Source organism: Salvelinus alpinus, chromosome 26 (genome assembly GCF_045679555.1).
Source record: "Salvelinus alpinus chromosome 26, SLU_Salpinus.1, whole genome shotgun sequence".
In the NCBI taxonomy this organism is placed as follows: domain Eukaryota; kingdom Metazoa; phylum Chordata; class Actinopteri; order Salmoniformes; family Salmonidae; genus Salvelinus; species Salvelinus alpinus.
The window spans coordinates 34,944,407-34,960,630 of NC_092111.1; the positions used below are offsets into that span (position 1 = coordinate 34,944,407).

Consider the following 16,224-nt stretch of genomic DNA (forward strand, 5'->3'; position numbering starts at 1 on the left):
TCTACTGATCTGCGTGCCAGTTATGATTTTCATTTGCGCGTTTTCGGTGGAACAGTTTCATATCATTTCTAAGTCGTCATATCTCAAAACCAATGTCATGTGGTTAATCAACATGACATCTAAATGATACGAATCTAAAAGACACTTCTATTGCCAATATGTAAAAATTGCCTACATAAAGCCAACGAATAAAAACATTGCAGAAAATATCCTGATAAATATCCTATAACTCATTGGCTACACATGGCCTGTCTGCAAGGAACTTGAAACATTGTATCAACTATTAACTTGGTTCAGCCCATAGCTTGTGCTATCAAACTTGCAACTTTGTATCAAATATTCTGGGCCCTCAGAGTTTCCTGTGCCATTGAGCTCTGGACAGACAGACACAGCTGTAGGCTATTTAGCAAGGGATAAGAAGTAATCATGTAGGCCTATTTTATGATGTTTTCACTAGATCAGAGCATGACATTTTTGTTCCCATTTCATGCTGAGTGGTTCTCGAAAGGGAGAGAGCTAGAAAGATTTTTCAAACAGGCTACGTTGAGGAAGTATTGTCATTCTCAATGGATGTAAAAACAGACTTTGTTTACTTTCAGTTTGAGGTGAAGAAAAAATAACTTTGAGAAGCTCCACAGTGATGGTGAGTTAAGACAATCAGAAATAGTATCAGATCCCCAAATGGACACATTTATAGGCCTACATTTGCGCGCAGGCCAGCTAGCCTAGGCCTACTTCTATGTGTAATCAGGTGCGTGTCCTTACTCAAGATTGACAAACAAACAAAACACAATGAATAAATTGACAACTCGTAAATGGAATGAAATAAAACAAAACCTTTTCCTCACAAGTGTAGCCTAGATTATGCGCTCTGTACACCACTACAATGACGACGGTAAGACTGTAATAATAATATATTGAATGTATTAACAGCAAGTACCATAACCATTGTAGATTCTAAATTGTGGTAATTAACAGTAAATGTACTACTGGGTGATACTGGTGTGTCATCCCCCCAGTCTCTGCAATGGATTAGTCCACTCAGATAGGCATTCATCAGACAGGTGTCTCGTGTGACATAAATTATTTTTATGTATTTGCCACTGCTCGATTAAAAAATCTTGGTCGACCAATAGCCTATCAACCAAACAATCGACTAGTCGACTAAATGGGGTCATCCCTAAAGCACATTTTACATGTATATTTTAATCATTTAGCGAACGCCCTTATCCAGCCCTTATCCAGCCCTTATCCAGCCCTTATCTAGCCCTTATCCAGCCCTTATCCAGCCCTTATACAGCCCTTATCTAGCCCTTATCCAGCCCTTATCCAGCCCTTATCTAGCCTTTATCCAGCCCTTATCCAGCCCTTATCCAGCCCTTATCCAGCCCTTATCCAGCCCTTATCCAGCCCTATCTAGCCCTTATCTAGCCCTTATCCAGCCCCTATCTAGCCCTTATCCAGCCCTTATCCAGCCCTTATCCAGCCCTTATCTAGCCCTTATCCAGCCCTTATCCAGCCCTTATCCAGCCCTTATCCAGCCCTTATCTAGCCCTTATCCAGCCCCTATCCAGCCCGTATCCAGCCCTTATCCAGCCCTTATCCAGCCCTTATCCAGCCCTTATCCAGCCCTTATCCAGCCCTTATCCAGCCCTTATCCAGCCCTTATCCAGCCCTTATCCAGCCCTTATCCAGCCCTTATCCAGCCCTTATCCAGCCCTTATCTAGCCCTTATCCAGCCCCTATCCAGCCCGTATCCAGCCCTTATCCAACCCTTATCCAGTCCTTATCCAGCCCTTATCCAGCCCTTATCCAGCCCTTATCTAGCCCTTATCTAGCCCTTATCCAGCCCTTATCCAGCCCTTATCCAGCCCTTATCCAGCCCTTATCCAGCCCTTATCCAGCCCTTATCCAGCCCTTATCTAGCCCTTATCCAGCCCTTATCCAGCCCTTATCCAGCCCTTATCCAGCCCTTATCTAGCCCTTATCCAGTCCTTATCTAGCCCTTATCCTTATCTAGCCCTTATCCAGCCCTTATCTAGCCCTTATCTAGCCCTTATCCAGCCCTATCCAGCCCTTATCCAGCCCTTATCTAGCCCTTATCCAGCCCTTATCCAGCCCTTATCCATCCCCTATCCATGCCTTATCCAGCCCTTATCCAGCCCTTATCCAGCCCTTATCTAGCCCTATCTAGCCCTTATCTAGCCCTTATCCAGCCCTTATCTAGCCCTTATCTAGCCCTTATCCAGCCCTTATCCAGCCCTTATCCAGCCCTTATCCAGCCCTTATCTAGCCCTTATCTAGCCCTTATCTAGCCCTTATCCAGCCCTTATCCATCCCCTATCCATGCCTTATCCAGCCCTTATCCAACCCTTATCTAGCCCTTATCCAGCCCTTATCCAGCCCTTATCCAGCCCTTATCCAGCCCTTATCTAGCCCTTATCCAGCCCTTATCTAGCCCTTATCTAGCCCTTATCCAGCCCTTATCTAGCCCTTATCTAGCCCTTATCCAACCCTTATCCAGCCCTTATCCAGCCCTTATCCAGCCCTTATCCAGCCCTTATCCATCCCCTATCCATGCCTTATCTAGCCCTTATCCAGCCCTTATCCAGCCCTTATCCAGCCCCTATCCAACCCTTATCCAGCCCTTATCCAGCCCTTATCCAGCCCTTATCCAGCCCTTATCTAGCCCTTATCCAGCCCTTATCCAGCCCTTATCCAGCCCTTATCCAGCCCTTATCCAGCCCTTATCCAGCCCTTATCCAGCCCTTATCCATCCCCTATCCATGCCTTATCTAGCCCTTATCCAGCCCTTATCCAGCCCTTATCTAGCCCTATCTAGCCCTTATCTAGCCCTTATCCAGCCCTTATCTAGCCCTTATCCAGCCCTTATCCAGCCCTTATCCAGCCCTTATCTAGCCCTTATCCAGCCCTTATCTAGCCCTATCCAGCCCTTATCTAGCCCTATCTAGCCCTTATCCAGCCCTTATCCAGCCCTTATCTAGCCCTTATCCAGCCCTATCTAGCCCTTATCCAGCCCTACTACATCTAGAGCTAGAGAGGGTTTTCCCACAATTACACCTTTTCTCTCTCCCCCTCTCTATTTTTCTCTCTCTCTATTTTTCTCTCTCTCTCTCTTTTTCTCTCGTTTTCTCTATCTCTCTCTGCTCTTTGGCACTCTGGGCTTTGTTCAAATAAGGATAAATGTTATGGAGCCAAATATTTTCCACTTAGTGTTTTCAAACACTTGTAAAGGCTCTCTTTCTCTCTCTACATCTTTCTTTCTCTCTCTCTCTACATCTTTCGCTCTCTCTCTCTCTGCATCTTTTGTTCTCTCTCTCTCTCTCTCTCTGTAGCTCAGATAACAAGCTCTTCTAAAAACCTATTTAAACAGTTCTGGGGAAGAATCCTGATAAAGAGTAGTATTTTCTGAGAATTCCTCCTCCCTAGTCCCCTTATTGGTCCTGCACCTCAACACTAGATCCTTCCAAGACTGTTTAGTGGCTCCAGGAGGAGAATGGTACTCAGAATATTGTGGATGTTTTCCATAATAGCCCCAGAGATCCTTTTCAGGAATGCACTTGAACCTCCTGGAGTTGCTGTGGACTCTGTCGATTTACTAACTGGTTTTAGGTTTGGGAATTTCTCTTGTTGATCGACTCGGTCTCTGCTCTTTACCCTGCAGGGCACCCAACAATGAGAAGAAGGTAGTAGAGGGGGTGGTCCGGAGCGCTGGGGTGCGTGCCATCTCTGTCTCAGGTAAGAGATCAGTGCCTCATCAATCATCTTTGACTATCTTACTGTACTGTAGATAGCTGGGCTATTGATGGAAGTCCATATATGTATGGTTGCTGGAGCGAAGATGACCATGCTTTAATCAGATAATCACACTCAAGCTGATCCCAGATGCTTCTGTCCATTGATCTGTAAAGCCACTGGATATTATTAAGTATTAGATATCTAATACACAACCTAATATTGCATGAAAGTCCTTACTTGGATATTTGTGGGTGTTTGGTTCTTCCTGGGGCATACTTCTATACATCTATTCATATGGTTGGCTACACTTCCAGGATTACAAGCGAGCTAGATAGTTACCTTGGAGGTTTCTCAGATGTTGTCACTCAGATCTTAAAAGCTCATCTTATTTTTTTTCAGTTGAGGCAGCGATTTAGCAGCAGCAGTACACCTTGAATTGCATGAGGCACATCTATCACACTGTAACTGAACACTGCAGTCTTAGCATGCTTGTGGATTAGCAAGCGGCAGGAGGAGTCACTGCTAAGGAGATGGGGAGGACGGGAGGGGATTGGTGGTGTGAGGGTTACCAAGGCCTGCAGCTGTGGAGACCCCCCCCCCCCCCCCCCACAATTACAAATACATTGTAAGCCATCCGAGGGCCAGAAGGATGTCTGAACCTCTCTCCAACCACCCAGCACTGTCAACAGCATCAACCATCCATGTAGGATCTGAGCAGAGCCATGTGCCTCGGTGTGAACTACATGTAGCGATTTGGTAATAGTATGGTTAGGCTTTGGTTAGGGTCTCAAGGCAAGCTGAAGGTCAGAGCCGAAGTCTACGCCCCTTCGTCGGTCATTGATTCTTCAATTAAGTGTTTGTTGTCTTTCAACAATAAACGACACGTTTTCATGCACAGTTTTTACTTGAGAAATACTGCACCAAACATCTTTCGTTAGCTGTAAAATTGCGCGACTAAGATCTCCTCGGAAAAAACATAAGTCAAGAAATCTGTCATAATTTTTTACATTTTACATTAATTTTGACTGTTTTGGGGAAGGGTATACTGGCTAAGGCGTCTCAAGGTGGACCAGCAGTAGTATTGCCACTTTAAAGGAGTATTCGAGCACACTTGTTCAGTTCACATAGCGGCAGTTGGCTAGGTGCCAGCTGAACCAAAGCATGTTGACGCCCTTAGACTCAGGAGCAGTTGGGTCCGCGCTTTAGCTTCACTTACGTATCATTAGCATCAGACAAGGAGAATGTCTTTCTCTCTCCCCTCTCACTGTCTCTCTCTCTCTCTCCCCTCTCCATCTCACTGTCTCTCCCCTCTCACTGTCTCTCTCTCTCCCCTCTCCATCTCACTGTCTCTCCCCTCTCACTGTCTCTCTCTCTCTTCTCTCCATCTCACTGTCTCTCTCTCTCTTCTCTCCATCTCACTGTCTCTCTCTCTCCCCTCTCCATCTCACTGTCTCTCTCTCTCCCCTCTCACTGTCTCTCCCATCTCACTGTCTCTCTCTCTCCCCTCTCACTGTCTCTGTCCTCTCTCGCCATCTCTCGTCGTCTTTCTCTCTACCCTCTCTCCGTCTCTCCCTTCTCCCTCTTCACTCTCCCCTCTCTCTCCCTCTTCCCTATCCTCTTTCCCCTCTTCCATCTTCCTCTCCCCTCTCCATTTCTCCCCTCTCTCTCCCCCTCCCTTCCTCCCTCCATCCTTTTGCTTCTCTCTCTCTTCCAAAGTCTGTTTCTCTTCATCTTCTAAATGTCAGAGGCCTGTGATGTGGCTGGTGAGTGTTAATGTCCTGGGAGCTCCAGTTACAGATAAAGGCCTGATTGAAGGGGATGGACAGGCCCTGTTTAACTGACCAGGGGTCGGAGGTTAGGGGAGTAGACAGTCAGACAGTATGGTATCAAAGAGATGCTTGTGTTCTATGTGGCTGAGAGCTGGTCTCTGAGGTTGGGAGGATCAGAGGGTATCTTAGGGGGCGTCAGCTCTCTTGTAGCTACACAGTGATATGAAGGTTGGAGTATAGTACTCACAGATAATATATTCCAGATAGATGGTTGAGTTTACTGATTTGTTTCAAGGTTTGATGATTTAGCATATGCCCACTGTATGCATATCAAAATGACACACTTATTTAAATGCAGTTTTTTTTTAAATAAACTAGGGGATAAGTCTGCTCTCTACCAATATCAGTAATTATATTATCATACTGGTTGTTTCAGTTTCACTGTCAGAATGGATGCTATTCGAGTGGGTTTTAAATAAATTTGACAATTTATTCAGTGACGGTGAGGAAGATCATAGGGAGATACAGGGAAGTGGGAGAAACAGTGGGAAAGGTGGACGCGGGGAACGAACCCCGGTCTCCGGTGGGGTGTTGTATATGTGATTTATGCCCAGAAGTGTTACCACGACACTACAGCTTTTCATTTGATGGTGTTTTTGATATGTGGCGAAATGTCCACGGAGGTTAAACGGAGTGTTAATGGAGTGTGTTCAGAGGCGGTCTGAGTTCCATGTTTACACCAGTTCTCCTTGATACCATCCATCAATGCCATTACTCAGAAATGGCTCATAGAAAAACCCTGTAAAACGCCCCCCCTGTTGCAGAAGCTTGCTGCCTGCATAAATCCAATATATTTAACTGAATTCATTCCATATTGTGTCAGCGTAAATCAAATCAAATCAAATCAAATCAAATTTTATTAGTCACATACACATGGTTAGCAGATGTTAATGCGAGTGTAGCGAAATGCTTGTGCTTCTAGTTTACATTTACATTTTTTACATTTAAGTCATTTATAGTTAGTTAGTTAGTTCCGACAATGCAGTAATAACCAACAAGTAATCTAACCTAACAATTCCACAACTACTACCTTATACACACACACAAGTGTAAAGGGATAAAGAATATGTACATAAAGATATATGAATGAGTGGTGGTACAGAACGGCATGGCAAGATGCAGTAGATGGTATAGAGTACGGTATATACATATGAGATGAGTACTGTAGGGTATGTAAACATAAAGTGGCATAGTTTAAAGTGGCTAGTGGTACATGTATTACATAAAGATGGCAAGATGCAGTAGATGATATAGAGTACAGTATATACATATGAGATGGGTAATGTAGGGTATGTAAACATTATATTAAGTGGCATTGTTTAAAGTGGCTAGTGGTACATTTTTACATAATTTCCATCAATTCCCATTTTTAAAGTGGCTGGAGTTGAGTCAGTATGTTGGCAGCGGCCGCTAAATGTTAGTGGTGGCTGTTTAACAGTCTGATGGCCTTGAGATAGAAGCTGTTTTTCAGTCTCTCGGTCCCTGCTTTGATGCACCTGTACTGACCTCGCCTTCTGGATGATAGCGGGGTGAACAGGCAGTGGCTTGGGTGGTTGTTGTCCTTGATGATCTTTATGGCCTTCCTGTGACATCGGGTGGTGTAGGTGTCCTGGAGGGCAGGTAGTTTGCCCCCGGTGATGCGTTCTGCAGACCTCACTACCCTCTGGAGAGCCTTACGGTTGTGGGCGGAGCAGTTGCCGTACCAGGCGGTGATACAGCCCGACAGGATGCTCTCGATTGTGCATCTGTAGAAGTTTGTGAGTCCTTTTGGTGACAAGCCGAATTTCTTCAGCCTCCTGAGGTTGAAGAGGCGCTGCTGCGCCTTCTTCACAACGCTGTCTGTGTGAGTGGACCAATTCAGTTTGTCCGTGATGTGTACACCGAGGAACTTAAAACTTTCCACCTTCTCCACTACTGACCCGTCGATGTGGATAGGGGGGTGCTCCCTCTGCTGTTTCCTGAAGTCCACAATCATCTCCTTTGTTTTGTTGACGTTGAGTGTGAGGTTATTTTCCTGACACCACACTCCGAGGGAACTCACCTCCTCCCTGTAGGCCGTCTCGTCGTTGTTGGTAATCAAGCCTACCACTGTAGTGTCATCCGCAAACTTGATGATTGAGTTGGAGGCGTGCATGGCCAGGGAGTACAGGAAGTACAGGAGAGGGCTCAGAACGCACCCTTGTGGGGCCCCAGTGTTGAGGATCAGCGGGGTGGAGATGTTGTTACCTACCCTCACCACCTGGGGGCGGCCCGTCAGGAAGTCCAGGACCCAGTTGCACAGGGCGGGGTCGAGACCCAGGGTCTCGAGCTTGATGACGAGTTTGGAGGGTACTATGGTGTTAAATGCTGAGCTGTAATCGATGAACAGCATTCTCACATGGGTATTCCTCTTGTCCAGATGGGTTAGGGCAGTGTGCAGTGTGGTTGCGATTGCGTCGTCTGTGGACCTATTGGGTCGGTAAGCAAATTGGAGTGGGTCTAGGGTGTCCGGTAGGGTGGAGGTGATATGGTCCTTGACTAGTCTCTCAAAGCACTTCATGATGACGGAAGTGAGTGCTACGGGGCGGTAGTCGTTTAGCTCAGTTACCTTAGCTTTCTTGGGAACAGGAACAATGGTGGCCCTCTTGAAGCATGTGGGAACAGCAGACTGGGATAAGGATTGATTGAATATGTCCGTAAACACACCAGCCAGCTGGTCTGCGCATGCTCTGAGGACGCGGCTGGGAATGCCGTCTGGGCCTGCAGCCTTGCGAGGGTTAACACGTTTAAATGTTTTACTCACCTCGGCTGCAGTGAAGGAGAGCCCGCAGGTTTTGGTAGGGGGCCGTGTCAGTGGCACTGTATTGTCGGTCATATCCAAGACATTTTGAAGAAGTGGAAATCGTACGGTCATATCCAAGACATATCCAAGACATTTTGAAGAAGTGGAAATCAATTCCTTAGCCCCGGTATAGAATAGTGAAGGACTTATTACTGTGCTGTTGATTGAAATGCAGAAATGACGTACTGCCATGTCGTCTTTGACTTCCCCGTTGGTTGGTATAAGGAAGAAGAGATTGATTAATGTTATTATTATTGACGTATGTCATGTAGTTTCATGACCGGCGTGCCAGAGAGATAATGATTTCTGAGGTGTGTAGCATTTTCTCTGTAATCTGGGAAAAGTTTTGACGTCGTCACACCAACATTCATCACTCCTTCACAAATGCTGTCTGCTACTGTGTTTTCTGTGGTGTAGGGTGAAATTGCCCCTAGACACTGATCAGGGGTCAGTTTTGCATTTTCCCCACTAATGGTTAAGGTTAGGATTGACAGAGGGGAAGCTGATCATAGATGTGTACCTGGGAGAAATAACCCAGTTTTTGTTAGAAGCACTATTCCTCTCTTCTTCTCACCATCTCTCCCGCTCTCTCATCCCTATCTCTGATTGGCTGAAGACTGTACGCTCTGTGACACCGACGCCTCCTAAACCTGCTAAAGCCAGGCGCTTTTTCCTTTGTTTTGTCTTCTGAGCACATGACTCTCCGTCAAAGGGTACCACTGCTCTGATTGGCTGACTAGACTGACCCTGCTTCCTGTTTTTCTCTGACTAACCCTGTCTGCCACACTGAGTTCCTAAGTCCACAACACACACACACACACACACACACACACACACACACACACACACACACACACACACACACACACACACACACACACACACACACACACACACACACACACACACACACACACACACACACACACACACACACAAACAAACAAACACACAGTGTGTTGGGGGTTGAGGGGAAGCGGGGTGATGTTGACAGAAAGTGTGAAGTGCACTAAACCCTTAAATGCCTGACAAAGCAACACCTACAATGGCCGAACAGAACTAGCCTGCCGGGAAGAAGGAACATCTCATTGCTCATGCCCTATCCTTGTCAAACACCTTTTAACCGATTCAGCTTTTGAAGACGGCAAGATTAAATTGATTCCACATTTTGTTTTCCGGGAAGTGTGTCGCCTGCTGCTTGTAGTCAAGCCACGCCCGCAAATCAGCAGAGGCGGAGTCCCAAACGGGAAGTATTCATACCCCTTCCCTTTTCCCACATTTTGTTATGTTACAGTCTTATTCTACAAAGGATTAAATTAATGTTTTTTCTCATCAATCTACACACAATACCCCATAATGACAAAGCAAAAACAGGATTTTTTAACTTTTTGCAAATTTATAAAAAAAAATTAAAACAGAAATAATCTTATTTATTTAAGTATTCAGACCCTTTGCTATGAGACTCGAAATTGAGCTCCGGTGCATCCTGTTTCCATTGATCATCCTTGATGTTTCAACAACTTGATGGTGTAACGTCTCTCGTCGGAAGGCATGGACCAAAGCGCAGCGTGGTAAGTGTTCATGATATTTTATTTCTCAAAAAACACTCGAACAAAATAACAAAGTGAAAAACCGAAACAGTTCTGTCAGGTGCAGACACAAAACAGAAACAAACTACCCACAAAACACAGGTGGGAAAAAGGCTGCCTAAGTATGATTCCCAATCAGAGACAACGATAGACAGCTGCCTCTGATTGGGAACCACACTCGGCCAAAAACAAAGAAATAGAAAACATAGAAATAAAGAAACTAGAATGCCCACCCTAGTCACACCCTGGTCTAACCAAAATAGAGAATAAAAGCCTCTCTATGGCCAGGGAGTGACAGATGGGAGTCCATCAATTGATTGGACATGATTTGAAAAGGCACACTCCTGTCTGTATAAGGTCCCACAGGTGACGGTGTCAGAGCAAAAACCAAGCCATGAGGTCGAAGGAATTGTCTGTAGAGCTCAGAGACAGGATTGTGTCGAGGCACAGATCTGGGGAAGGGTACCAAAAAAGGTCTGCAGCATTTTGCAGCAGAAGATCCCCAAGAACACAGTGGCCTCCATCATTCTTAAATGGAAGATGTTTGGAACCACTAAGACTCCTAGAGCTGGCCGCCCGGCCAAACTGAGCAATCGGGGAAGAAGGGCCTTGGTCAGGGAGGTGACCAAGAACCCGATGGTCACTCTGATAGTGCTCCAGAGTTCCTCTGTGGAGATGGGAGAACCTTCCAGAAGGACAACCATCTCTGCAGCACTCCACCAAAGGCCTTTATGGTAGATTGGCCAGACGGAAGCCACTCTTCAGTAAAATGCACATGACAACCCACTTGGAGTTTGCCAAAAGGCACCTAAAGGACTCAGACCATGAGAAACAAGATTCTCTGGTCTGATGAAATCAAGTTTTGAACTCTTTGGCCGTAATGCCAAGCGTCACGTCTGGAGGAAACCTGGCACCATTCCTACGGTGAAGCATGGTGGTGGCAGCATCATGCTGAAGGGATGTTTTTGGGTCCACGCGGAGCAAAGTACAGAGAGACCCTTAAAGAAAACCTGCTCCAGAGTTCTCAGGACCTCAGACTGGGGCAAAGGTTCACGTTCCAACAGGACAACGACCCTAAGCACACAGCCAAGACAACACAGGAGTGGCTTCGGGACAAGTCTCTGAATGTCCTTGAGTGGCCCAGCTAGAGCCCGGACTTGAACCCGATCGAACATCTCTGGAGAGACAAGAAAGTGATGCTCCCCATCCAACCTGACAGAGCTTGAGAGGATCTGCAGAGAAGAATGGGATAAACTCCCCAAATACAGGTGTGCCAAGCTTGTAACGTCATACCCAAGAAGACTCGAGGCTGTAATCGCTGCCAAAGTTGCTACAACAGAGTACTGAGTAAAGGGTCTGAATACTTATGTAAATGTAATATTTAAGTTTTATACATTTGCAAAATGTTATAAAAAACTGTTTTTGCCTTGTCATTATGGTGTATTGTGTGTAGATTGATGAGGGAAAAAACTATTTAATCAATTTTAGAATAAGGCTGTAATGTAACAAAATGTTAAAGTCAAGGGGTCTGAAAGCTTTCCGATTGCACTGTATTATACCCTATGGGCCCTGGTAAAAAGTAGTGCTCTATAAAGGGAATAGGGATGCATGCAGAGCCTGACTGGGCTGTAACTGGGCCGTAACTGGGCTGATGGTGCAGGGCTGCTGTAAGCCTGTCAGGCCACGTCTGCATCCAGGCAGATATAACCTATAGCTTCTGAGAGGTTAAAGATGAAATACCCTTTAATAGCTTTTTTGTCTATCTATTTATATTGCTCTAATCACACAGATTTATATATTTACAGTACTAGTCAAAAGTTTGGACACACCTACTCATTCAAGGGTTTTTCATTATTTTTTTTGTATTTTCTACATTGTAGAATAATAGTGAAGACATCAAAACAATGAAATTACACATATGGAATCATGTAGTAACCAAATAAGTGTTAAACAAATCAAAATATATTGGCATTCTGCATTCCACAGCATTCTGCAGCGATACGCCATCCCACCTGGTTTGCGCTTAGTGGGACTATCATTTGTTTTTCAACAGGACAATGACCCAATACACCTACATGCTGTGTAAGGGCTATTTGACCAGGAAGGAGAGGGGTGGAGTGCTGCATCAGATGACCTGGCCTCCACAATCACCCGACCTCAACCCAATTGAGATGGTTTTGGATGAGTTGGACTGTAGAGTGAAGGAAAAGCAGCCAACAAGTGCCCAGCATATGTGGGAACTCCTTCAAGACAGTTGGAAAAGCATCCCAGGTGAAGCTGGTTGAGAGAATGCCAAGAGTGTGCAAAGCTGTCATCAAGGCAAAAGATGGCTACTTTGAATAATCTGTGTTTTTTGGTTCTACATGATTCCATATGTGTTATTTCATAGTTTTGATGTCATCACTATTATTCTACAATGTAAGAAAACCCCTTGAATGAGTAAGTGAGTCCACACTTTTGACTGGTACCGTATATATCACTATAAATTCAGCTGGATTACGCTAACCTGAGTTTTTGCCCTCAAGGATGTGTAAAAACAAAAATAATATAACTAACAAAGTTAACCAACACCAGAGAAGAAGATGCGAAGCAAGAGGGTTTACTCCGCTCAAAATCTGTCCACAAAAATAATACTACGAAGTGAGGAATTCTTGTATGGAGGTCAATGAGAAAGTTTAGAATTTGTTCCACAAAAAATGGAATTGCTAATTCGCTACGTGAGGCTTATTTGATGGAATAGAAGTTTTGTTATGGTTAGGTTGTTACGAATGCACTGATATAAGTGGACGCACCTGGCATTTCAGCAACTTTGGAAAAAAACGACTTTATACCGGAGTTGTGTGTCTGCCCTCTCAATGGTCCCACCTGATCTCGCCTCCTCCAATGCTAATAATAGCCAGGTGATAGCCAATGAACTCCACCGACCCCGTTCAGAACAATGCTGACCGTCCCTTCAACCAAACTCAATCAGGTTCCACACATTCCAACGACAGACTAACTCCATTTAAAGTAGAAACTTTCCCACTGATACTAAATAAAAGCATAGATTGTAGGAGTGTGTTACAGTAACAATTATTAAGCCCATTTTGAATTAATTATACTGTCTTTTATACTTTTCATATATTTGTGAAAAGTGTGTAACCTCTCCTTCTCTCTCTCTCCCTCTCTCTTTCTCTCTCTCCCTCATTCTCTCTGTTTTGCATGCTCTCCTTGGACTTGCAGAGGATTGTAGTGGGGATGGTAAAGTTTAGCTTCTTTTAATATTTCCCTCCATTCCTTCCTGTCACCTGCTACTAACTCACTGGGGCCATGAGGGATGATTCTGGGGGTTGTGGTTTGTGTGTGTATGACTACTGTATGTGCCTTATGGTGACTCATGAATCATATCAATCAAATGAATCAAATTAAATAAATCTGTTTTTATCCATCTGCTTCTAGAGGTTTGTCATTGGTAATGCACTAATCATGCAATAGACGTGATTGGAATTAGGGAAACAATGTAACGGTTGACATCGTCTCTAGAAATTGTGCTGAAATCTGTCCGAGCTGCAGTGCTGCCATGTGATTCGAATCGATTAAGTTTGAGCCTGTCTAGAGTGCCAAATTGGCAGGGTTTGCACTTTTGGGACTATTCCATTGGTTCCATGGTGCCAGATAAACCTAATCAAGCACAGATTAAAGTATTTGAAAGAAAACAAATGCTAAGCTATTTGAACCCAGGTCTGGTCAGTTTGTCTGTCCTAAAATCTGAACCGGTTTTCACAAAGAGTCTCAGATTTGGTGTGCCTTTTTGATCATAATGAATAATATTAGCTAGACGGGGGGGGGGGGGGGGGGCATGATCGTAGATCAGCACTCCTACTCTGAGTGGCTTTTTGGCTACCGTCCCTGCTGTCTTGCCTGCGTCTTTAAGGGCCCAGCTCCAAGCCCTCTCCCAGCTCGGCCCCATAAAGAGAGCTGAGTTTGGCTGGCGGCTGGCTAAACACTACACAATCTGGTGTTCTCTCTTCCCTAAGAGGAACAGTAGCCAATACGGCACAACTAGCAAATTACTATTTTCGATCAAGTCAAGATTGGACAGCCAGAGACCGTTCACTTACTGTAAACACCTAAATCTGTTTATCTAGAGGACTGTATGATGGCTCTTCTCTCTGTTTCTCTTTCCTGAAGAGAAGGGGAATAACTGGTTCCACCCCCCATCCTTTCCGTCTCCACACCCCCTCTCCTCCCCTCTTCTTCCCCCCTAACCCAGAAGCCCCAGCTGTACTGCTGAGTTCTGATTGGCTAGACAGACAGAGCAGACAGACACACGAGTGGCTGAAACTGTGAGAGTTTCGAGTGCAAATGCTTGTGTTTCTGTGTGTGTTTACTGTACGAGAGCGACTGTGTGTGTGTACGAGAAAGCGCGTGTGTCTCTATGTGTTCGGCAGTGTGGGAATTTGTTGAGGAGCACTTGCTGTGTGACTCAAATATGTATTTTCAGCTGGCTGTAGTTACTTGTGTGGAAGGGTACATGTCTAGCTAGCTTTATTTGTGTGTATCCGTCTCTGACGGTGGTGTGTGTGTGTGACTGGACTGACCACGAGGCTGTTGTGTTTCTGCAGAGACGGACGATTATGCTGAGATTATAGATGAAGAGGAAACCTACACCATGCCTTCAAGTAAGTGCAGCTCCATGCTCCCTGGTATTGTAGTGCAGTATGTTTCTGGTAATGTGTCCCCTGATAATCTGTAGTCCAGACTGTCTCCAGGGATCCAGCCCAGATGCTTTTTCTCTAATTCTCTTCCACTTCCTCTTGGTTTCTCTCTTTTCTTTCTATCTGATTCTTTCTTTATCTCTCTCTCATTATTTTTCTCTGTCTCTATCTCTCTCTTACACTTTCTTTTGGTCTCTCTCGCTCTCAATCTGATTCGTTCTTTCTCTCTCTCTTGGTCTCCTCTTTCATTTCTTCTTTCTATCTCTCTCTCTTTCTCTCTCTTCATCCTTCTCTCTCTATCCAAATTCCCTTGAACGTGGCCCCGGTTCTGATTCGTGAACTATTTTCTCCCCCAAAGGCTCTGTGGATGTGTTGATGCGGCTGCTGGAAGACTGTAGAGTCCACCAAATACCAGACACACGATGCCTGTGTGTGTCTTGTCTAGGAAACGTAACTACTCTAACAGTCAGATTGTCTGGTACACTCCAATGTTTGGTTGTCATGGTGACAGTGTAAGACCCCACACATGCTGTAACATGTATGTGAGCAACAGGATAGTCACGTATTCATATTGATGGTCTGCGTATGATCCTTGCCTTACTCAGTACTGCTGTTATGATGCTGTCCAAATCAGATAGTGATTCTGTTATGATTTATTGAAACTTTCAGAAAATATCCAGGGAAAGCCTAGTAGTACTTCACCAGTAAAAAATGAATATCTGTCACAAATGTTGATTGTTATTATTTTGAATATTCATGTCATTAAGTAGTCCTCATCCAGGACTAAATATGACAGGTGCCCTTTAAGTGTACTGCAGTGAAAGAATGAGTTCGTCATATAATTAGAATCATTAAAATGAGTTAGTCATATAATTAGAATCACTAGAAGGGATAAAGCGCCTCAGACCATGGTACACCCATAGCCGCCCGTCCACCCACCACGGTACATTGACTTCCATGGCAATGTCTGTTCTAGTAATTTAAATTCTATGTCTCCAGTAACCCCAGGCCTTTGGTGGCCATGATGCTGAGTCTCCAGTAACCCCAGGCCTTTGGTGACCATGAGACTGAGTCTCCGGTAACCCCAGGTCCTTAGTGACCATGATGCTGAGTCTCCAGTAACCCCAGGTCCTTAGTGACCATGATGCTGAGTCTCCAGTAACCCCAGGTCCTTAGTGACCATGATGCTGAGTCTCCAGTAACCCCAGGTCCTTAGTGACCATGATGCTGAGTCTCCAGTAACCCCAGGTCCTTAGTGACCATGATGCTGAGTCTCCAGTAACCCCAGGTCCTTAGTGACCATGATGCTGAGTCTCCAGTAACCCCATGTCCTTAGTGACCATGATGCTGAGTCTCCAGTAACCCCAGGTCCTTAGTGACCATGATGCTGAGTCTCCAGTAACCCCAGGTCCTTAGTGACCATGATACTGAGTCTCCAGTAACCCCAGGTCCTTAGTGACCATGATGCTGAGTCTCCAGTAACCCCAGGTCCTTAGTGACCATGATGCTGAGTCTCCAGTAACCCCAGG

General features: G+C 45.1%; 1 protein-coding gene across 15 annotated transcripts in view; it reads left to right on the forward strand.

Annotated features, from left to right (window-relative positions):
• The window catches only part of LOC139555236 (focal adhesion kinase 1-like), a 219,602-nt gene that overhangs the window by 159,927 nt on the left and 43,451 nt on the right, over window positions 1-16,224 (forward strand). For 11 of the 15 annotated variants that reach the window (XM_071368874.1, XM_071368875.1, XM_071368868.1 and 8 more), the window contains 3 exons: window positions 3,686-3,759; window positions 13,221-13,238; window positions 14,603-14,659. In XM_071368874.1, the coding sequence (XP_071224975.1) occupies window positions 3,686-3,759; window positions 13,221-13,238; window positions 14,603-14,659 (149 nt within the window). The remainder of the gene's footprint in view (window positions 1-3,685; window positions 3,760-13,220; window positions 13,239-14,602; window positions 14,660-16,224) is intronic. The other 4 variants (XM_071368865.1, XM_071368866.1, XM_071368870.1 and 1 more) reach the window with 1 other exon arrangement.